Below are 23,895 nucleotides of genomic sequence, written 5' to 3'. Positions count from 1 at the left end.
ATAAACGATATTTTTATTTCTTCTGTACTGGTTACGTCACTGAATTAGTAGTTTATGGTCACAGACATCTCGCTAGTAAGGCAATCATTAGTTGTTTGCGTGAGCTAACTCTCTGGAAGGTTATGAGAGGGTTCCCAATTTGTGTATATGTGTCGCAAGTTGCAAAGCACGATCTATACATGTAGAAAATAAAAATGAGGGAAGAGGAGGACAGAATGAGTGGGAAACCGCAACTTAAAGACATGGATAAAACTTGAATTCAGACACGTTTCGTTGCTCGAAGTAAATATACAATCATTGTCACTCGGGACTTATTAAATTGAAAAGTGCATGTGTATAAGAATGAATTGCTTCCAAGTAAAATGTATCGCCAAAGAATGGTAATATCTCGCTCCAGCTTTTTAAGCATTCAGAGGGGATCAATCATTGCCTAATAGTAGCCCTTGGGAGGCGGAGGAGATGTGTAATAATACGGAGGAGGAGGTGACTTTACTGGAGGTGGTGGTGACTTGTAAATATAAGGTGGGGGTGGTGATGGAGAAGGTGGAGGTGGAGATTTGTAGTAATAGGGAGGAGGTGGTGATTTTACCGGAGGTGGTGGTGACTTGTAGATGTAAGGAGGGGGAGGTGATGGGGAAGGTGGAGGTGGAGATTTATAGTAGTATGGAGGAGGGGGAGACTTCGCTGGTGGCGGGGGTGACTTATAAACATAAGGAGGCGGTGGTGATGGAGAAGGCGGAGGTGGAGATTTATAAACATAAGGTGGTGGGGGTGATGGTGGAGGTGGAGGTGGTGACTTGTAAATATATGGCGGAGGTGGGGAAAGCAATGGCGGCGGAGGAGATTTGTAGACATATGGAGGTGGAGGTGATGGGGACGGTGGTGGTGGTGATTTATAAACGTAGGGAGGAGGTGGTGAAGGAGATGGTGGAGGAGGTGACTTGTAGACATAGGGAGGTGGAGGTGATGGTGATGGTGGCGGTGGCGGTGGTGACTTGTATACGTACGGGGGAGGTGGGGAAGGAGAGGGTGGTGGTGGGGATTTATAGACATAAGGAGGTGGTGGTGATGGGGATGGTGGGGGTGGTGACTTGTACATGTACGGGGGAGGTGGGGAAGGAGAAGGTGGTGGTGGGGACTTGTAGACATAGGGAGGAGGAGGTGAAGGTGATGGTGGCGGTGGTGACTTGTACATGTAAGGAGGAGGTGGCGAAGGGGATGGTGGAGGAGGAGACTTATAAATATATGGAGGTGGAGGCGATGGTGAAGGCGGTGGTGGTGATTTGTACACATATGGAGGAGGTGGTGATGGTGAAGGCGGTGGAGGGGACTTGTAGACATATGGGGGTGGGGGAGATGGTGATGGTGGGGGAGGAGATTTGTAAACATATGGAGGAGGTGGTGAAGGTGAAGGAGGTGGTGGAGACTTGTAAACATATGGAGGTGAAGGTAATGGTGATGGTGGAGGCGGTGATTTATACACATAAGGAGGAGGTGGTGAAGGGGATGGCGGAGGAGGGGACTTGTAGATGTAGGGAGGTGGAGATAATGGTGATGATGGTGGGGGAGATTTGTAGATGTATGGAGGTGGAGGGATGGTGATGGTGGTGGGGGTGATTTGTAAACATATGGAGGAGGTGGTGAAGGAGAAGGCGGTGGTGAAGACTTGTAAACATAGGGTGGCGGCGGAGATTTATAAATGTAAGGAGGAGGGGGTGATGGAGAAGGTGGGGGTGGAGACTTGTAAACATATGGAGGTGGCGGAGATGGAGATGGTGGCGGTGGAGATTTATACACATACGGAGGGGGTGGCGAGGGAGAAGGCGGGGGTGGAGACTTGTAAACATATGGAGGTGGGGGAGATGGTGAGGGTGGTGGAGGTGACTTGTACACATATGGAGGAGGCGGGGAAGGAGCAAGTGGTGGTGGAGACCTATAAACATATGGAGGCGGAGGTGATGGCGATGGTGGAGGAGGTGATTTGTAAATGTATGGAGGTGGAGGTGGTGATGGTGGTGGGGGCGGGGCGACTTGTACACATAAGGGGGAGGTGGTGAAGGAGAAGGCGGTGGTGGGGACTTATAGATATAGGATGGTGGCGGGGAAGGTGAGGGTGGTGGTGGAGACTTATAGAGATAAGGTGGATGCTCTTTGTGTTTCGGCAATGGCAAGTTCTTGTAGAGATAAGGTGAATCCTTTTTGTGTTTCAGCTGTGGTGGAGACTTGTAGAGATAATGAGGATGCTCTACATTTTGCGGCGGCGGGGGCGACGCGTAGATGTAAGGCTCATACTCGGCGGATACAATGGTGGCGATAAGGCAAAATGCCAAAGCATGGAAGAGTCGAGGCCAGTGCCTCGACGGGCTGGGGCTGCTCATTTGGAGTGGCAAACTCAACTTCGGTTCTAAATGGGAAACTGTTGAGAAGGTGATGAATGGGAAGGCTATGCGCAAGCCTTTATATAGTGACCTCCTCAAGCATCAGTGGCGATCATCTCTTTTCCTTGAAACCCCATTAACAGGCTGGAAGAGAGGGGGAAAATATGTGAAATCATAATATCATATGCATCTGACCCAAACCCTAATTTTGTTATTGTCCCTTTCAATTGGTGCTTGGTGGCTTCCCACGAAGGATCTTGGTTCTTGGGTGGTCAAATCAGCTTTTCAAGAGAGAGAGAGAGAGAGAGAGAGTGCGTGAGGTGCCCGACGGCTGGATGAACTAAAATTAAAAATAAACCCTAATATCAAATAACAAAATGAAAACGCGTCTGCCATGGTGTTCTGAAATTCTCCTTGGATGAACACGATGAGAATCGACAAAATGGCCGTTGTTTTTAGGCAAGTGGATGATGAGGGTATGAATGGGTCCTAGTGAAAGACTCAGCTCCTCCTTGGCATGATGGCCCGAGTTTTTGGCAGAGAGAAGCGTGCGTCGCATTCTACAACTCCCGCTTATGACGATCATACTGAACTGTACTCTTTTGAAGACTTGGTCTTCTAGGCATAGAGAAGGACCATTGAACTTGTAGCAGGACACATTGGGGATGGATCGCATCACTTTGGATTGCAGGTCGATTCCCGACCGAAGATCAGGAACTAATCTTGTGGCCCACCGTCCCAAAAGATTGGAATAGGCCTGTTTCGGTATGGTTCCTGATTCTAATTGGGAACTGGCCCGTTTCATGTTTGAGGTAAAACACCAAATCCTTATAATATACACTTCATCATTTCAGTATAAGAAGATACGTTGGGTACGTAGTTATATTATTTCATGTTATTGATCATGGTTTGATTTTTACTGGGTGCCAAAGTACTTGATTTCTAAAGAGACTTCGAAATTGATTTAGAAACGGTTCTGGTCCTAGAACCGGAAACCAAGCCGAGCCTTGAACCGGTCGATCGAGACTCTGATTTGGTATGGTTCCAAGGTTGAAATTGTTAGGATTTGCCACACAATTAAAAAGAAAATAAAGAGTAAAAGTGAGAAAAAGAATTTGAGATACAATATTTTATCCTATTTTTCCATGCAGCTAAGGACTTGCACCTCTATGATATATTTTTTAATTATAAGAGAAAGAGTATATATAGTAACTATTAATGAGCCAAAACCCAAACTATCAATAAATATATGCTAAAATTATATAAGCCCCGTAGGGTCGCAAGGCTGCTACCAGCCCCATCAGGGCGATCCTTAGACTCTTGCCCACTCACCAAGGAACGGACCCCATGATATCTTGTCGATGAGGAATTGAACCACAGCCCAACAAAATCAGACCTAGTATTCAATCCTAGGTAACATGAGTAGTCCCCTTGCCTCCGTTGTTTATTCAATAAGACTGCTTGCGTACCTCAGAAAAAAGCAAAAAAATAATTATTCTTACATGCGCGGAATCTCATTATTGCTGATTTACATATGCCATTTAAGTTCGGTGGGATCATTTTATAATTAGCAATCATATTAGCGGAATATCTTATCTAAATCAGGTGGACCACGGGAAGGCTAATTACACGTTAGTGAGACTAATAACAAATTACACAGAGATGGTCCCCACAATATCCTATTTTATCTTGATTTATGGCTCCATTTGGTGAACGTTGGCTTGAGAATTGCTTCTACAGATGGAATCTCCCCGACAACCTAAACACGATAACCAAGTTCTTCTAATTTATATGGCAAGCTCGCCCATCTAATAATTGGTGAATTAGAAAAGAATAGGAATCTCGAATTTTTTGTATTTCCTGATTATCAAGAACAGAAATTGACTTAAATATGTGTACATATGTCGGCAAAGATTTTAGCTGTAATATGTTGAAGATTTTGCTTGTGATGATGTTATTTCGTGTAAAGCATGTCGAACCGCCATGTTAGATCAACCGAACAAGGCCATTTGACCACATGGTCCTTCTTCTTCTTCTTCTTTTTGGGGGTTGGATGGAGAATTGTTCTGGTTGATAATTTTTAAAGTTATAATGACAGCTGGTGATGTAAATAAATTTATTTACCTTGCTTTTTTTCCAAGTATAGACGTGTTCAAATCGAATCAAAAAGTAGTGCCTTGCAGGTGTTAATTGGACAGTGAGATGATATCGATCCCCAGCTCTTGGAAGGATCGAATTGTTGAGATGCGAACAACTGGGTCAAAGTCAAACTAAGGTGGCGTGTCAAATTAAAACTCGGATCGAATTTAATGCCGTCGTACAAATAAATGAAGAACAAGAAGAAGATGGGAACTATAGAAGTGGATTAAATCGAACATTGAATATTGCATTATACATGCGAAAGGAATGAGAGGTTGTTCTGGCTTCCTTGACTACTTGCGAAGCTAATCACGTGTTTGGAACCAAATCCAATTATCTAATTCCTAGTCTAATGTTGTCTTGTCACCTACCATTTTCGATTGAAAATCATCCCCTAATAATGCACAAGTTTTCAAGTGGTATAAACCTATGTAACATGTTTGTAAGCCTCTCAAACGGGTAAATTGAGTCAAAAATAGTCCGACTCAATTTGAATTATTTCTATACAATGCAAGTTTAATGACTCATACCCAACTCGATCCATATTGCTTTAACACTTGAAAAACTTATATCCAAACTAAAGTGAGAGCACAAATTGAGTGAGCATGAGGGTAAGAGAGAGTAGAGAGAATAAAAATACAATTATAAAGATGGGTTGAATTTAAATAAGTTATAAACTCTTGACATCTAAAATTACCCATGTCATCACGTGCTAGTCACAAGAGGAATAATAAGAATGAAACGCTCTATTTTGTTCACAAAAGCTGGAGGCAAAAAACATTTGTGAAGGGTATTTGGGTTGAGTGTCGATAGAATTCCAAGTACAAATTCAAGAGTCAATGGCATTTAGAGGGCATTTGGTAATGCTTTTATTACCGAGAACAATTTATGATCAGAAATTATTCTTTTTTATTCTATTCCCAAGAACAATTTATAAGTTTTTTAAACTATTTGGTAACTGTCCAAAATTTTAATTCTCGGAATAGAATTATGTTTGGTACCAAGCTCAAAATTTCTATTCTAAATCATTTTATTTTAATTTTTAAATTATTTTATTTTATTTTTCTTTTTATTTTTCTTTTTTTTTTTCCTTTCTTTCTCATATTCTTCTTCTTCAAGTGGCCGGTCGCCGACCTTGGGATGACCGGCGACCGGCCGGACGAGGGTCGCGACCTCACCAAAGCGTCGCTAGCCCTCATTGGCCGAGCCTCACCGATAACGGGCGAGGCCCACCTAACCACCGACGACCGGCGGCAGTGGGCCATGGATGGAGAATGGCAGTAGACGGCAACCACGGCGGTGGCGTAAATGAATAAGAAGAAAAGGGAAGAAGAACAAGAAAAAAGAAAATAAAAAGAGAAAATATGGGCTTGATTCTAGAATTGTTCCTAGGAACAAAATCAACTTTTTTTTATTCTTTATTCTATTCCAAATCTAGAAATTTTCGAGAACAAAATTTTACCAAAAAAGTTCCAAAATTTTTTTTGGAGAACAAAAATTTTAACAAAAAAATAGAAATTTTCACTATTTGGTCAGTTATCAAACAGGGCCTTAATTGCCACATGTCAAGCTATGAGAATAATGCATCGGACCTAAGGTTTAAGAGAAATTAGCATTAGAGCTTAGACGAAAGTAATTGCTATGCAAAATGCGCATAAAAATACTGAGGTTTATTTGATAGGCAAGTTACGCGAGTGTTGTTGACAAGTCAAGAAGTAGTTACTTATGGATAATGGTGCTAAGAAGAAATGGAAAATGTAGAGAATGCTAAGAGTAACCTAAGGAGAAGTAATCAATTAACGGATACTAGCCCACTCTATAAACACCGTAACCTATCCAACGAGGAAACACCTTGCTTAACACAATAATTTCTTTACTTTATCGCATTTTAGTTGTAGTTTTCAATATTCTCATTGTTGATTAAATTCTGACATGCATCTTTATCCGGTTCAACACCGTTGATTAAATTCATATGTTGTTCCACAAGTTCAGCGTCGTTGATTAAATTCCAACATTGTGTTTCCTACTAAGGGTATCGCTGTTGATTAAATTCTAGCTTTACACCTAAAGCAAGTTGTGTCGTAGATTAAATTTCGAAGTATAGATTATCTAGCTATTTATGTCTACGCTACATCATTAATTAGATTATGGTATAATTTGTGCTCAAGAGCTATTAGTCTTTGAGTTATCCGAGTATCAATTGTTAGGGTTGTATATAAAAAATTGAGAATAAAATTTATCATTACATTTGACATTCTCTGTCCAAACTTAACACAAAACCTGAGTCTCCCATAATAAAATGAAAACGTAGCATTTGGTGAAAGATTTTTTGCAAAAATCAAAACTGACGAAACATCTTTTTGGCACGCTTGGTAGATGATTATATTGAGTTGAGGAAGTGTTATGCCACAGAACCCGAGGTCAAATCAACTTGAGTAGTGCCATTGACGAACAAATACTGATGTCTGAGAACAATGCACAAGCCAAGTCATCATCAACCCAACTTCCTTAGAATGAAGCTGCAAATCAAGTCCAAGAGAAAGGAGCTAAAGGCAGCCTGTGGAAGAGAGAGGACAAACATACCTCACACTAGTCATCCTTGCTATTATGAGGCGAACAATTGAAGAAACTCAGAACGAGTTTGATGATTATATAGTCAGACGAATGACTGATGTCGTCAGGCTTTTAATCATCAATAAATTATTATGAATGTGCCCAAGGACAACATGCAATCCCAATAAGACCATATGACAAAGATAACCTGATCTTAATAAATTAAGAGACCCTTACCCATGTGAATGATTTGAAGATGTAAAAACAAAAACCTAGGTTTTGGTTTACAAAAGTATATTATACATCTACGTATGGCAACACCTAATTTGCAATTTAATGTAACTTTTCTTCTAATTTTGCAAATACCCGTTCATTTTCGTTATATTGGGCATAGAGTGACTAATTAAACCTTTCATGATAATTTGGTGGGAGTGAGTACACATTAAAACTGAAAGAGAGGTTGATGGAACATATTCTCCGAGATTATCCGATTGATAAACAACTTATTTTATCCAAAATACCTTAATATTCATGTTTAAGATGCATTTATTTTGCTGAAAAATTCTTGTTAAAGAAAAATGTTTTTTATGGAAATCATTTTCCAAGATGGTTACTTTTCACTTGTATTTTAGTTTAAGGAAAATAATTTCCTTCTTAATAGAAGGAGAAATTATTTTCCTCTAATCTAAACTTATTATTTCTAGTTTATAGAAAACCTTTAGGATCCATTTATTTGAACGAAAACTGTTTTTGGAAAATTATTTTCCAACTTCTCAATATTTAGATGACAAAAAACTAATCAATTTACCGCAAATAGCAAGCTTAGATGAGGAAAAAATGACTTTTCCTTTTAGCAAGAAGGAAATTACTTTTTTTAAATTACTAAATAAATGAAAAGAAATTATTTTACACTTGAAAATGATTTTCCTTAAAAAAATATTTTTCTTTATCATCATGAATGTTTTCGGTCAAATACACGGAACCCTCTCAGACTCGGTAGCTGGGCCCCCTGTCCCTTGATAGAGAGAAATTCAAAAAGTCAACTCAAGACTTCAATTTCTTTTGAGAATGGGCCCTATCAAACTGGGTTGGACTCAACCCGACCCATTTTCAATTCCGACATGCGTAGTCCCCTTTGCGGTGCACGTCTCCAAAAGCATCCTCCCAGGCGCGTAAATATATAATCGTGGAGGTGGGCAGAGGCCGGGAAAGGTCCGGATTTAGGCTCTCCTGCTTTGATATCACGTGAATTTTGTCGGACCACGGACCGACCACTCCCCAAAACTCAAAGGGTAAGTTAAAGGCATGGTCGAGTATTCAAGCGCTTCTTAATAATACGTGTCAATGTTGTTTCTTTGATGACCAAAGAATGCTTCGAGGACGAATGATAATTATTTTGTTCCTAGGGACAAAAATCTAGATAGAAAGATCAATCTATTTCTATTTTATGAACGAGTTTCTAAAATAAAATCGTGTTTAATAACAACACAATAGGCCTTATAATTTTTTAGCAGTGGAAGATAGCGACCGGTGGCGATGGCTAGGGATGAGAAGAGTTTTTAGTTCTATTTTTGTTCCAAAAATATCTACTTTTCATTTTTATTCCAAAACTATTCCTTTAGCCAAATATAAACATTCTAAATGTTGAAAGCTCAAGACAAATAAGAACCTAATTTGTGTTTTCGGCATTTTGAAAATATAATGGATTGATGGTCCTTGACGTAATTAGTTGGCCCAACCTATGGGCCCATTAGCTAGAAAATCATGTGTCATCCGTGCAACTAGCAATTGGATTTGGTGATTATGATTCGTGTTTCATTTGTAATTTACGTCAGATTCTATTAATATTCGAGAATCATAATTATCATTTTTTACACAATGAAATTAAAGTTCGCTCGCGACCTTCGAAATTGACTTTTGTGCTCCCGGTTGCTTGTACAGCATCGCCAGCCCTCTTCCCGCGAAACTTCGGTCCAAAAACGGCCCCGTTTTCTGCTAGCCGCCTCACGCCTCCGTCGAACCCCCGCACCAAAAACCCCCCTCCCTCACTTTCTCTCTCCATTTTCCTAGAATTTTCTCGCCTCTCCTTTCCGTCGCTTTCCCGAGAAAACGCACGCGGCCTGGCGAATCCGATGGCCTCCCGATTCGCCCTCCGCCTCCGCCCTCACCTCGGCCGCGCCGCCGCCGCCGCCGCCCTTCCGCGCCCCGCCGCGCCCACCTCCGCCCTCGGATCTCCCCGCCGCTCCTCTCCCCAATCTCCGGCCTCTACGCCCTCCCGCGCGACTGCCCGAGCTCGATCGCCGCCCTCCGGTTCCTCTCCACCGCCCGGCACGTCCCGGCCCGGCCCAAGCACGTGGACATCGGCGCGCGTGCCCGCCAGCTCCAGAACCGGCGGCTCTGGACCTACGCCCTGACTTTCAGCTGCATCGCCGGGTTCATCGTGATCGTGCTGAACCAGTTTCAGGACCAGCTGGTGTTCTACGTGACCCCGTCGGATGCGATGGAGAAGTACTCCGCTAACCCTACGAAGAACAAGTTTAGGCTGGGCGGATTGGTTCTGGAAGGTTCCGTCGCGCAGCCCGCTTCCTCGGCGGTGATGGAGTTCGTTATCACCGATTTGATCACTGACATTTTGGTCAGGTTAGTTAGTTTGTGATATTGGTTCGCAGGTTATCGCGATTTTGATTGCCGTCCTTTGCATTTAGAAGTGATTTTGTTCTTGTGCGTAGGAAGTATTGAATTGGTTTCGCTTTAGTAGATGTCCATTGTCGAGTAGGTCATTCGATGAAAAGCATTTTGTTTGCGGGATGGTATGATTAGTAAGTTGATCTAAACGATTTCGAGAGTTCAGTAGGGATCATGACTAAGACTAGAATAGGCGATTCGACCTAAGGTCCTCATTTCATTGTGTTTTATTGGTAAAATGTGTGGCTTGATTTGTCTCTGTCATTTTGGATTCTTTCAATGTGATTGCAAAATGGTTTTGATGTTGATAACATCAGGTATCAAGGTTCGTTACCAGACTTATTCAGGGAAGGGCATTCTGTGGTGGTCGAAGGGTTTGTGAAACCATTCTCTGATGAAATAAGGAAGGAGGTATCTTCAAAGTCGGTGTGGGGAAAGCAAGGAGTGCGGAATGTTATTTTGCGGCGACGGAGGTTCTAGCTAAGCACGACGAGAAGTACATGCCCCAGGAGGTCGCTGCTGCAATCGAGAAGAATAAGAAGATGATTGAAGCGGGGGAGAATACAGTTGCAGGAGCTAATGCATCATAAGTCATTGATTGCTGGTTGATTTTTTGTGACAGCCAACACCAAAGTATTTTTCCAAATAATAAGGTGATTCGGGCATGGGAGACTTTTGAAGGATCTAAACCATCATAGGCAATTGGTATTTGGTATAATCTTGATTTTAATTTAGGTGTAGCTGATAATGTTCATTGACACATTCGATTTTTGTTCACTGCGGCGATTCCTTGCTGTTCTTAAAGAGTAGCAGTTAATCACATGGACTACGGTAGTTCAAGTAGTTGGAGAGTCTTTTGGTTGATACCTAGGTGTATGAAGTAAGTTATTCTTTGTAATTAGGCAGAGATTTCATATCAAGGTGCCAAACATCAAATTTTGCCGATGTAATAGCTCATTGTATTTTTTTTATTGTCCCCAAATTGGGGAGGTGAGTACCCTGGTGGTATACATATATGATCTATGTATAACTGATTGCAAACTATATGTTTTGCAGAGTCATCTCTTTCTTGTAATAAAAGTTCAGTGTCAGTGTTCTTGTTATGTTTATCTTCATTCCATTATGTCACCCTACTAGAGGGGCGAATTTGTAGATTGGCGACGCATCGTTCCTCTGGTTGAGGTTCTCAGAGCTCTGTTGGTGTACTGGACTGGAATTTCTGCTCTGCTTTTGACAGGACATGTTAGGGATGCAAAGCACGATAATTTGTTACAAAGCCTTACTGGATAAATTTTGGTGAATATGTGCTCTGGTGAAAAACAGTTTATTAATGAGGTGATCTGATCTCACCAGTCTGTGGAACCTTTCTAGCCTTTTGGGGCTGCATTGAGCATGGTTACATGCCGTGAGTCCACAAGAGATTATGGGGGAACGTTGGATTTAATCTTCAGGATTCCTCTTCCATGAAATTGGCGATGATATAGAAGGTTGGATTGATCTATTCTGATAAAGTTTGAGGTCGTATTTTCTCGAAAAAATTCTGGATTTTTTGGTTTTTTGACAATGAGGCCCTCTTGCCCCTTATAGGAGGTTGAACTATCTCGTGAGCTGTTCAACTGTCTACAGAGAGGTTGGATTGCACTCTGGTGAAATATTAGTGTGCTTTCTTTCTTTCTTTCTTTTTTATTGCTTTCAGTTTGCTACTGAGATTTTATTTAACTGGATGTGATATTTTAGAAGGATATCTTGCTTTTAATGCATGATTTGATTTTCAGGGTACATCATCCATTTCCCAAGAGCATTAGTTTTCTGCGTTAAAAACTCTCTTTAGTATCAATGTCTGTAGTACTCGTGCTTAATAATATCCAGCTGTAGTGCTTTCCGCTTGTATAGCAAGAGTATTACTCTCCGTGCGCTGGCATGTGAATTTGTCATGGATGTGGGTAAAGCTTGTTGGCGCCAATTTGCAGAGTAGGCGGGGCAGATTTTCTATTTATCCAGAATGGTACCCGAGGTATGTTGTGCAGGTAAGTGAGGTTCAACGTCCTGTACTTAATCGGTTGTAGCTGTCTGAGGTTGTAAACTACGAGTTGTCTTCTTCTGCATATGAAATGATTTCTACTACATTAGGATTGACCGAAGCTCAACTGCAGAGATGCTTCATTTAGTCGTATATGTTCCCGCCCTTGTGCTTTATCATGCCTAAATGATGGGCTTCCATGGTAGGAATTCGTCGAAATCTATTGTATTCCGGGAAAAGGCCTTAAGTCGCCAGCGCCTGTTGTGTTGTTGAAGGGATGTTGTGGTTATTTTGACATTGTTTAGCTGGAATCATGTAAGCGTCGTATTGGTTCAAGCATATTATGTATGACTCGGCAATTGAAGTTCCTCCCCTTCCATTCGAGAGACGAGCTGGTTTGGCTCATGCCCAGATTTAGTACGGAGATGCTAGCAATTTGCAGAAGAATTTTTCTGGACAATGGCTACTTGTGCGCTTGTTGTGGAATGTTAAGTCTCGGAATGCTCATTCGAATAGCGCTAGGGCGCATTAGGTCTTGGTCATCAAATGATAGTCTAAGTAGAGGTGAGCACGGTTCCGAATAGAACCGGGAACTGGAGATCTAAACTGGGAAATGGAGATTTGTTTCTCCAGTTCCTGGTTCTAGGGAGGGAGGTTTTGCTTCTCAGTTCCTTTTTTTTTCGGAAACGGGAACCGGACCGAGATTCCTAAATCTAAAATTGTTTATGCCTTTTGCTTTTCTTTTTGTCTGTTGCTTTCTTTGTGCCTTTTACCAATGTGTTTCCCATCATCGAATTCATGGAACATAACACTAATAGACTCCATCCATTTGTTTAAGAAACGAGGAACTTGCGCCAGGGTAGATTCGATGTTTTGGATTTCGACGGGTAGGTTTCAAGATCTAAAAAATGAGGAATCTGTACTCAAAAATATGTTTCAGGTTTTAAGTGAAACATATAAGAAACTTGAAACCGCTAACTCCTAGGTCTAAGGGCATATTGGCTGGAAAAAAGGGTTTTGTGCTGTGTCAAAATGCGCAACGGCCTTTTTATCGACTGGTGTCCTCCGCAGGTTTCGTGTGGATGCTGATAGATTGACATCAGAGTTCCTACATGCGAATAAAGCATAAGTTAGAGCTTGTCTTGATAGTTTTGTAGGGCTTGCAATCTGATTAGCCAGTCGTACGTATTCGTTCACGGATTAAGAGCTTTTCCGGGCCTCTTCATTTGCTTTAGGCCCATGAGCCACTTTAGTTCGATCCTGAAGTTGGTTGGATGGGCAGTCGGTATGACCGAGGTCGACTAAAGATTCGCAATGGGAGAAAATTATGATCTACTAAAAAATTTGATGTCTAATGCACGCGAGTCCAGTGCAGCTCCATTGTTAGATTATGTGAAATTAATGCGAGACTCAAGACTCCCCAAACTTAGGAGTTGTGGCGGATTCATATGCGCCTGGTGCATCTAAGAATTTTTAAGAACCAAGTTTGTTCGCTCATTTTATGTACATGCATATATGTGTATCTTACTTTGGGACTTCTGACTTACTAATAGATGAAAGAGGTCAATTCTAATTTTCAGACCATGTACTAAATAACAAAACCCATGAAGAAGGTTCCGATGCTGCTTCTTTTTTCTTTTTCTTTTTTACTGTCAATATCAACAGAGCAATTGTTCCTAACAGAAATCTGTCCAACCAAACAGATTTAAGGTGCCAAATTCAAATCCCCGTCTCTTCTTGTGATACAAGTAATGTACATGTCTCGATCACTGATGAATACATCATATGGATACGTCAATACTCTTCTTAGTAACAGCAGTGATTTCTTCTATACGCCAGCGTTGGGGCGATATAATGATAGTTTCATCATCTTCTACTCAAAGGAATACAAATGGGTCAGTGCAAAATGATTGAAAAACTAGTGTATCGTTCCATCATGAAGCTTAGCAAGCGTTTGGTAATGATATGATACTTGAATTCCTCCGGTGTCATCACTGCCCGCAGAACCCCCATACCCGCAATTATGATATTCTCCACGTAAAAAACGAAAAGAAAAAAAAAATGGAAAAGCTTACAAATCGAATACAGAAAGTTCAGAGACTTTAGCTTTTTCTACCGTAAGGTACCGTTCAACACCCCCATCAATATAGATCGAGTCATCCTCCTCCTCCTCCACCAGATTTTTTGCAGAGGCACGCGATGCGTGTGTGGATTCGAAAGGGAAAATTTCACGTTGCGGGTCTGAAAAAGGAGCCAAGCCGCGCATCATTCAGCTCGTATCTTTGCTGTTATGCAACTTCGATTGCGGTAGAAGCCGAACCATCGTATGTTATTGTTCATGGTGGGTCCTGGTGACCAGAGAGTATAAGTGGAAAACACTCGAGCAAGAACAAAAGTAAGCAATGTGATAACGCGTTGGCTAATTGAACGAGAGAGATGTTGACCAAAAGGGGCTTTTTAGCGAGCGAATTGACGTATCATTGGACAATCGTGCTGCTCAGGCTGTAGTGCGCCGGACGTACTTGGAGTTCCCCCTCAAGACAACGATAGGGAAACGGTTTCGTTTAAGCATATCGGGAAGCATAAGTAACGTAAGGGGAAAAAAATGTAGGTGCAATGTCCCGGAGTATTGCAAAGAAACATTAGAAAAAAGAAAAGAGAGGCTGAATGAATCGACAAAAGGCATATGTTAAAGTATCCCGCATTGTTAGTCTAGGGATTTATATTTTCTTTATATGCATGCCATTCATCTCTCCATCAATCAGTTGGCATTATAGTTAGGCTATGTCCTAATATATTTTGCACATACAGCTCCCATTCTTTTAGGCTATTTAAAAACATACATTGATCGGCCCTATTCTCCTAATCCTACTTTCTAACGATCTCCCTTCATTTATCGACTTAAATTTTTTTTAGGTTAGTTTAATAAATAAATAAATAAAAAAACATACATTGATTGATAAAATGTGTTTATTATTGCTTGAAAAGATAAAAACAAAATACCTACAAATGTTTTGAACAAATTAAGACTCGTCTATTTAGTAAAAAATAAACAATTTAAAAAATATTATTATAAAAATGATTGTTTGTATCTTTTACAAAAATGAATGAACGAAAAATATTTTTAATGTCTATAAAAATATTTAAACATAAATTATCGTTAACAAATTATATTAAAAGATATAAATAATCATTTTCAGAAAAATATTTTTAAAATAATTTATTTTTCGCAAAACAATTCCCACTATAAAATTCTGAATCTGTCTTAACAGAATTCAAGGGAATTATTCATTAATTGGAGTGGGGCTTTGACAAGTGTAAGTGTCTGCTTTGTGCTTAAAAGTATTTTTTACCTCCAGAAACAGTACTCAAATTGTGTTTTTGTGCGAGTGCGTGTGTATCCCTTTTATTGATCCAAAAGGCACTGATATTTTTTTTCCTTTTGAAAAAAAAAACAAAAAGCAATTTCTTTTTGGATGGAAGATCATGGCCGACAACGCCATCATCAAAGCATCCCTAGCTTTTCTCCCTTTAAAGCATAGATGTGCCTAACTTTGAAATGGGTGGAGGAATTATCAACTGGAGGAAATTATATTACTTTAATTTCATCACCTTTATCTTTCCCCCTCCCTCCCTTTTTCACCTTGGTCTTAGGTGGAAGCTCACATTTTTCCTCCCATCAATGATGACCGACAGGAACACAACTTATGAAACTTCATGAGCATTTTTAGGGGAAGCATTAATAAAGAAATGGTCTTGTGGGGTCCTAATGTCCAATAAAGGCTGAGAAAGATGGCCCCCAAACAAAGTAGTTTGGGTGTTTTGTTGCCTAAAGTTGACATGCATGGGGCTTTAGGGTTTGGTAGAAGTGGAATGCTATTTCTTTACCACCCCCTTCCCCCTCAATAGGACATAATATAATATAAGATTGAAAAGATGCAATGCCTACCCCCAATTTACATCAAAAGTGTGTATTTTTCACGCTATGCCAATGACCTAATTTTTTGAGGAGTTGGTAGCTGACTCGTTAGAAAACTTTCTACTCCAACAATTCTGCTTTCGAATGTACCGTTTCAAGTACACATACGTGGCATTCATCCACATCAACTTGTGTACATGAGATTTTATGCGGACCGCATATACATATAGGAAAAGTCCTTCCAATGGCTACCAAGTCCATGGTTTTCATTGAGTCTCTTGTAAATAGCACGAGCACTAAAGAAGAAAGAAAACATGGTTCAAACTCATATAATCATAATATCCTATGAGATGAGGAATTGGAATTCAAAACTTTGCAACACATGGAAAAGTACCCAAAAAAACTTACTTCTATTGTATCGGTACCAATTCTTTTTTTTTTCTCTATCGGTACTAATTCAATTATAAGCTTTTTAATTTGGAAAATTTAATCCTAAACATTTTCATATTTGTATCATTTCAATCTATCTAGCCATCCACATCAATGATTTCCAGTCTAAATTGGTTGAATGGACTGAATGGATATCAATGTGAAAATGTTTAAAATTAAATTGACCTAATTGAAGGTTTAAGATTGAATTGATATCGATGTAATAAGTTTTCAACTTTTTTTATATTTTTCCCTTGTACCACAAGGCTGGTTTTTCTTACATGTACCACATCAAGTCATCATCTTCTATCCAAGAGGCTTGGATGGAGGAGACACGCTTTTTTTCCCCTCTCTGTCCCTCATATTCTGTTTTTTTCATTCTTCTTCATATTCCCTTATATCGGATTTGCGAATGATGGTATTATTATGAATCTCTTTCACTTGATGCAAGCACGAAGTCAATCCTGCACCTGTTATTCTTCTTTTCAGAGACTTTTCAATCTTTGAATTTTCAGCCGAGTATTGATTCGGATATAAAGAAATAAAGTAATATGCAAAGAATATTCACAAGAAAAACCCAAAAAAAAAGAGAAAAATAAGAAAAAGTAATTCCTAGGGCTCAAAGATTCTATAATGACATTTTGTGTGCACTGCTTAGATTATAAAGATTAGGCAATGAACATGGCCTACAGCATCACGTGGCAATTTGCTTCATCTTTTCCATCAAAGATCTTCAAAGTCATTAACCCCATCCCCCCTTTCACTTTGGTCTGTGCAGTGCAATAATTACTCCCACAGAACTTCAAAGTTGAATGTTTTTATTGCAAAACCCTCGTTTGATGGAGAGCCTAAATTCAATGAAGCCCACCCCTCCCCCCATAGCTGTTAGGTGCACTCATTACCAATTGAATTTACACTATAAAGAAGATCGCCAATAGAAACGAAAAGGAATTACACTAAAGGAAAGAGGCCCATCTGTTCTGTCCTACGGTCTAATAAAAATTAGATGATAGGCGGTCGAAGGGGCCATCTTGTCTTTTTTTCTTTTTTTTCTTTTTCTTCTTTTTTGTCTTGTTAAGGCAATTTAAGTGATTTAGCGACTCTTCCCAACTGATAAACTCAGATAAACACTTGGTTAGACCGAACTTCTATACGAATTCAGAAAAGTTCTTTGTGATGTATTCCAAGACAAGAATCTAAGCCTTGACCTCAAACTGTTTGAGCTAATCTTGCAATGGATTGGATATGGCCTTGGCGTGCATGATCAAATTGTTCGTCACAAGGAAACATGAGAACTTTTCAAAAAAAAAAAATTATTGTGTACGCTCGGTTCGTGTGAACTTAATTCATGTCAATTTTCAGATTTAATCGATCCCTAAAACCTATTCACCTCCTTTAAATGGACAAATATGCAAATATTTGCTGGATCTTTTTGCCTATCTCTCTATTTTTCTAACATGTTCTTTGATGAGAGAGAAAGAGGTACCTGAATAAGAATATTCGATTAAACATGAGAATTAACGTCTATTTTCCATATCAGAAAAGGACAATTAGATCAAGGGACAGATCATTAACGTAGAAACTAGGGGAGTAGCAAATGTACTGACGGGAAGTCCAATCATTTAATCCTTTCAACTCACTAGCTGTTCGAAGAAGAAACAAAGAGACCTTATCTCCAACCAAGCTCATTGTATAAACTAATCGGAAAGGAATTTTTTCACGTGATGCGATAGATTTACCGTGCTAAATTGATTGATCGATAGTGCAGAAACAAATCTGATGGGCGCCGCTAGCTAAAAGCAGCTGCAGTCAGTCGTATAAAATATAGGAAAAAAAGGGGAGCGAATATGGGGACAGCCTTTAGCAAGAGATGGACCCTCCTATTGAATCCACGCTCGCGAAGGGTACCAATCATCGCCTTCGATGCCCACATGTGATCTCGTAGCCATTCCCGTCTGAGTCACTTCGTCCTTTTCCCCATCGATTCAAGCATGTGAACATGATTGATCAGATGATTTCTTGGAATTTTGCTCATCTTGGGACAGCACCCCGCTTATGTTATGTGAACGCAGTAGTGCAAGGCGAATGTTTTGCCAGCATCAGCACCTGAAAGAACCAAACATTCGAGTTTGGGAATCTCTGAATGTGTGATTTTGATTCCCGTCATTTTATTCACGGCAGTAGTATTCTTACGATACTTTGGTAATTAGTCAATTCAATCCTTACCTTATCTTAATAAGATTGATTCTGAGTTAAGAGACGTCAAAGAGTAATCCGGAGATGGCTTCAATGAAGGGTTGAAGAAAACCCATTATTTTACCCCGAGGATTTAATATGTTCAGCGTCACTTTTAAGCCCAGATTGGACTGCCCATCGATCAAGTCTACATCTCGCCCTCTTATAAACTTGAATTTCTGTCAAATTCCTTGCCCCATCTTGACCATATCACTCTGAACACACATTCTAAGGAACAAAATATCTTCTTTTCTTTGCTTTTCTATCTTTTTGCCGATGAGACAATCCTATCATTTTCTTCCTAAATTGGCAAACATGAGAACGACCTTACACGAACCTCTTAGCTGTGAAAAGGGCACATTAGGGTTTTCAATCGAGGACTCGTCCAACTCAAGTTGCCCTACGAGATAAGGAGCACTACACAGTCGTATTTGGCTAGCTTTCTTGTATCATCGTATCATTGAGCGCAATGTATTATTCTGCTCTCTCTCTCTCTCTCTCTAGTGAAACGGGTAGGTAGAAGGAATCGATAAAGACAGAGAAATGGCCACCGAAGGAGACAAAAACTTCGTTACTGGTTGAGCAGAAACCGTCGCCATTGCAGCATCCCAACCCTTTTGTCCCTAGTTTTTGGAAGACTTCCACGAACGAGGAGAAGAAAATCTCGTGCTCAGAAGATCGAAATCTCAGAAAGAAACCCGTCACAGCCTCATATGCGTGTATATATAACATTATTTCCACTAGAGAAACTACAACTACGTGATAGAGAGAAGCAAAAAGTTTAGTTGACGTATGACAAATATAAATTATTTTTCCTTATATTTCTCTCTACCTTTCGGTAGAACAATATACCGTCAAAGAAAGGGGTTTGATCCACCAGCACCACCTAACCTTAATGCGCATCACCTGTTTCCATTAATCAATCTTTGCACACGCCATACACTAACATGGATTCTCAAGCTAAAGCATACTCTAATTTTAAATTAAGCACATTCATCGAAGTCCACTATAAAATCATCAACCGGAAATGCCCTTAAAATATCGGTCTCATATGAAAGTGCCTCCAAGATGTCCATTAAATATAATCGCTGTGAAATATCTTGATTTTCGAAAATCTCAATCACAAATGATACGAGAAAAATAGGGTATGGAAAAAATTGCAAAACTTGCTTTAAATGACTTCTTAACAAGTGTTCAATAAATACCCTCAAAGGAATAATAAACGGTCCGCACGTACGTTAGAGAATATGCTAGAAAATAAATTTGTTGGTGCAAGTAGATCAAAAATGTCTTGTCACGGTATCCTCGATAATCTTTTGAGGGACCCGTAATTTGATCTTGATGGGGGGATTTTATTATGAAGATGATTAATTTACATTTTGTTGATGTTAAAGCAAAGACAATATGGGGCTAAACTCTAGTCGTAGAGTCTAGTGATTACAAGATATGTGACAAACAAAAGGTTGAGGAGCCCGAAGCGCAATGTTTAGGATATCAAGATGTGATTATGTGCAAGCTTTTTTGGAATTATTTGTCTCTTTTTCTAATGTTTCCTTGCTCTGCGACTCGCTAAGATACATGTAGTATATCTATCCTATATATAAGGTCATTTAATTAGGGATCTAGCTGCAAATCTATCCCATTTTTTTTTCATTTCCCAAGATCGGCTCTTGTTTATTAATTATCTATCGGATATAAATCACGGACATTACTCGCGGTTATTTAATGGGAATCTAGCTGCAAATCTATCCCGTTTATCGCTCCCCAAGACAGGCTTTTATTAATTAATCCTCTATGGGATGTAATTTACGGACGGTACTCGCAATTAGCACCCGAGAAATACGTCGCATGTTGAGTATATGTTAAATAGTTTTTTTCCGACCTAGCTGGTGCCATGAATCAAGGTCGTATTTCGATAGAAAAATATATGTTGACATTCTTATTTCCTTTTAAGAAAAAAAAAACCATTAGAAATTAAAAATCCGGATTCTTGCATTAATACGAGGTGCACGTATAATCGAGAATTGGATTACTCAATGAAGTCAATTCCTTTTTTATATAAAAAAAATTAGAGCCAGCTTCAACAGCTGCAAACCAGGATTTAAGGGATAATATTTAGCAAGATAAATGGATTTTGTTAAGAATTAAACAGGAAAACCAAGGGAAAATGGTTTCTGAGGGTAATGGCAAAGTTGACAACAAGGATGGTGCACGCGCACGTTCGTCCCTTAGATTATGGGAGGTTCCCATGTGACAACCGTACGAATATGGTTCTTGTCCTTTTGTGCCATCTTCTTTTGTTTCTCCTTAGCTCCTTACACGTGTGTCCCTCCCCACTTTGTTTTATTAAATAATAAAGGGAGAGAATAATGGAATTTTTTTTCTTATTGAAGGAGCAAAAAAAAAAAAAAAATGAATGAGGGAAAAGAATAATAAAAAAGGAGAGAGAAAGAAAGGCTACATTATTATTACCCCGCTCATTGTGCTTATTCCTCCATATGAGTGACACACTAGTTACATTTGCATTGGAATGATGCCTTATTGGTTTAAGTATGATTTCTTGACCTTTTTGCTTGATTCAATTGGGCAAAGGATTGTAACCTTTTTTTTTTTCTTTTATATAGTTCAATGAGAACCCTAACAACCTTGATAATTACAAGACCCATGATTTAGATGAAAAATCATGCCCGTAAAAGTGTCTCTTCCAACTTTATCACGTTTGTTGTGTGTTTTCAGTGATCACATAATATTTATCAACTAGCTCGATCCTTTCAAGCCAAATCAAATCCACCTTTTTGCTTGAGTTAAAAAAAAATATGTATAATCAAGTTCAAAGAGTACAATAACTATTATCGAGTCAGATTCTACCAATGCTAACTGAATTAAAAGTGTAGAATCTAATCGACCTGAATGATACAATGACCTAATCAAACATTTGACAAGAGAACGATAACTTTCTTTCACATAATTGACTATAATTATAAGACATGATTTAATCTGAAAACTAAAATCATTCGGTGGAATGAGACCGCATATGTAAAAGGTATATTATGATTCATTGAGCTATATGTGATTATATTTCACGCCCTCCTCACGCGTAAGTTGATTCCTTACACACACACAAATCAGTTCAATTATTGCGAAATGGGCATGACTAGTATTTTTATATGAGCCAATTATTGTGTTACCACCACAGATAATGAGTTCGAGAGGGGAATGTTAGAATTTAAACTCTTGAACTATGTTATGATATCACGTTATAACGATAACAAAAATATATATGTAGAGGAAAATCATATATAATATAAAATACAAAATAAACAAGTATTGAGCAAACAAGGATTATGCTTCACACTCATAATCAAATTGTGCTTTATTAAAAAAATGACTTTTTTTTCAGTCTTTCTAGCATTAATTCAACTTCACAACGAGGGAGAAAGGATACAAGAGAGCGGGTTATTAAGAAATAATCCAACCGAAACAAAAATTAGGTAATTACAGGCAAGAAAGGAGAACACCAAAGAGATGCAAAGGCGAAAAGGAAAAAGAGAAAACAAACATCCAAATTTTTTTAAAAATAAAAACAAAAAACGAACAAAAAGAGGGGGGAAAAAAAAAAGAGAGGCTAAAGCTGAAGACCCACCCCCCGCTCTTCTTTTATGTAGTTTCTATATAAGCTGAAACACAACCTCTCCACCATCTCTCTGTATCTCCCTCCTCCCGCAGAGACGCGCACACGGCTGGATCTCTCTCTCTCTCTCGACATCAGCATCAGACACCCGCCGGAACAGAATCGCAACATGGTCATACCCCCGTCAATGCCGCCGCCGTCCGCGGCGGAGCTCCACCTCGACAACCTCCGGGCCCTCAAGGTCCTGGGCAAGGGAGCAATGGGCACCGTCCTCCTCGTCCACGACGCCGCCTCCGACCCCTCCGCCTCCTCCCCCTTCGCCCTCAAGCTCGTCGACAAGTCCTCCGCCCACGACGCCACCCGCCGCGCCCGGTGGGAGATCTCCGTCCTCGGCCGCCTCACCCGGCCCTCCGACCACCCCTTCCTCCCCCGCCTCCTCGCCTCCTTCGAGACCGACGAGTTCCTCGCCTGGGCCGTCCCCTACTGCCCCGGCGGCGATCTCAACGTCCTCCGCCACCACCAGAACGACCGCGTCTTCTCCCCCGCCGTCATCCGCTTCTACGTCGCCGAGATCATCTGCGCCCTCGACCACCTCCACCGCTGCGGCATCGCCTACCGCGACCTCAAGCCCGAGAACGTGCTGATCCAGCAGTCCGGCCACGTGACCCTCACGGACTTCGACCTCTCCAAGCAGCTCAAGCCCAGGAAGGCCAAGTCCATCCACATCCTCGAACGCCGCGAAAAGGAGGCGGAGCTTCCCCAGAGCAAGCCGAAGAGGAACAACCTCACGCGCTTCGTCGGGGTGTTCAGCGAATCCAAGGCGCTGAGCCTGAAGAAGGCGAAGTCGGCGCGGGTCAGCCCGGTGAGCCGGCGGAACAAGCCGGGCGGCGGCGGCGGCGGCGGCAGCTTCTCCGACGACGGCGAGCGGTCCAACTCCTTCGTGGGGACGGAGGAGTACGTGGCGCCGGAGGTCGTCCGGGGCGAGGGCCACGAGTTCGCCGTCGACTGGTGGGCCCTGGGCGTCCTCACCTACGAGATGCTCTACGGGGCGACCCCGTTCCGGGGCAAGAACCGGAAGGAGACGTTCCGGAACGTACTGGCGAAGAACCCGGAGTTCATCGGGAAGCGGACGGCCCTGACGGACCTGATCGAGCGGCTGCTGGCGAAAGACCCCACCATGAGGCTCGGCTACCTCCGGGGGGCCGCCGAGATCAAGGAGCACGAGTTCTTCCGAGGGCTCAGGTGGGACCTGCTGACGGAGGTCGTGCTGCGGCCCCCCTTCATCCCCTCCCGGGACGACGGCGGCGGTGCTGACGACGCCGAGAGGCTGGCGGCGCGTGCGGTCGACGTGCGGGAGTACTTCCGGAGATCGAGCCAGCCGCCGTCGATCCCGGCGTCGCCGCTGCCGTCGCCGTCTCGGAGCGTGTCCATAGCGGAGTTCTGACCCCACCCCACACGTGTGCAGGACTAATTTTTCTTTTCTTTTTTTTGTAACTATTTTTTTCCCCCACCTCTTTCCTTTTTAAATTGTCGCTTGGGCGCACCCACCTAATTAACTCGCTGTACATAGGAGAGTTTTAATAATAATTGTAGAACGTGATTAAAGCTATAAAGTTGAGCTTGGGGTAATTATATAATTCATCCCCCCATTTCCCCCCTTGCCAAATCGTTCTTCCCCACGCGCGGCTCGGCCGCGCGTGGCCCGCAATCTCCCGTCGAGCAGCTAGAAAGCCATCGCCGGAAGGAAATCGTATCGTGTTGTTCAATTTTCTTTGTTCTTTTCTTTTTTTTTTAATTCCCTTTTATTTTTGCTTGGTGTGGAAGGGAAAAACAAAGTGCCTTGCATTTCTTGCACTCCATTGCAATCTCGAGTACAAGGAATGCAAAACACATGGAATCAGATTTT

At 41.1% G+C, this 23,895-nt stretch overlaps 3 protein-coding genes across 3 annotated transcripts; all 3 read left to right on the top strand.

Annotated features, from left to right (window-relative positions):
* Nucleotides 1–1,564: 1,564 nt before the first annotated feature.
* Nucleotides 1,565–2,057, top strand: LOC120290800. Its single transcript, XM_039307229.1, has one exon. The coding sequence runs from the start codon at nucleotides 1,578–1,580 to the stop codon at nucleotides 2,055–2,057; it is 480 nt and encodes a 159-aa protein (XP_039163163.1). The 5' UTR covers nucleotides 1,565–1,577.
* Nucleotides 2,058–2,092: 35 nt separating this feature from the next.
* Nucleotides 2,093–10,858, top strand: LOC104433832 (cytochrome c-type biogenesis protein CcmE homolog, mitochondrial). The gene is given in 5 exon segments (XM_039307228.1): nucleotides 2,093–2,279; nucleotides 3,070–3,143; nucleotides 9,070–9,710; nucleotides 10,073–10,182; nucleotides 10,185–10,858. Coding segments are annotated over 5 exon segments (1,173 nt in total). The 3' UTR covers nucleotides 10,346–10,858.
* An 11,184-nt stretch (nucleotides 10,859–22,042) lies between these two features.
* On the top strand, nucleotides 22,043–23,630 carry LOC104433831 (serine/threonine-protein kinase UCNL). The gene has a single exon (XM_010046709.3). It carries the CDS (start codon nucleotides 22,159–22,161, stop codon nucleotides 23,431–23,433), a length of 1,275 nt encoding a protein of 424 aa, XP_010045011.2. The 5' UTR covers nucleotides 22,043–22,158; the 3' UTR covers nucleotides 23,434–23,630.
* The last annotated feature ends 265 nt before the right edge of the window (nucleotides 23,631–23,895 follow it).

The sequence above is a fragment of the Eucalyptus grandis genome, chromosome 2, assembly GCF_016545825.1.
Source record: "Eucalyptus grandis isolate ANBG69807.140 chromosome 2, ASM1654582v1, whole genome shotgun sequence".
Taxonomy (NCBI): domain Eukaryota; kingdom Viridiplantae; phylum Streptophyta; class Magnoliopsida; order Myrtales; family Myrtaceae; genus Eucalyptus; species Eucalyptus grandis.
Note: the sequence above shows the minus strand (reverse complement) of the source record. Positions and strands in the feature narration are given on the sequence as shown.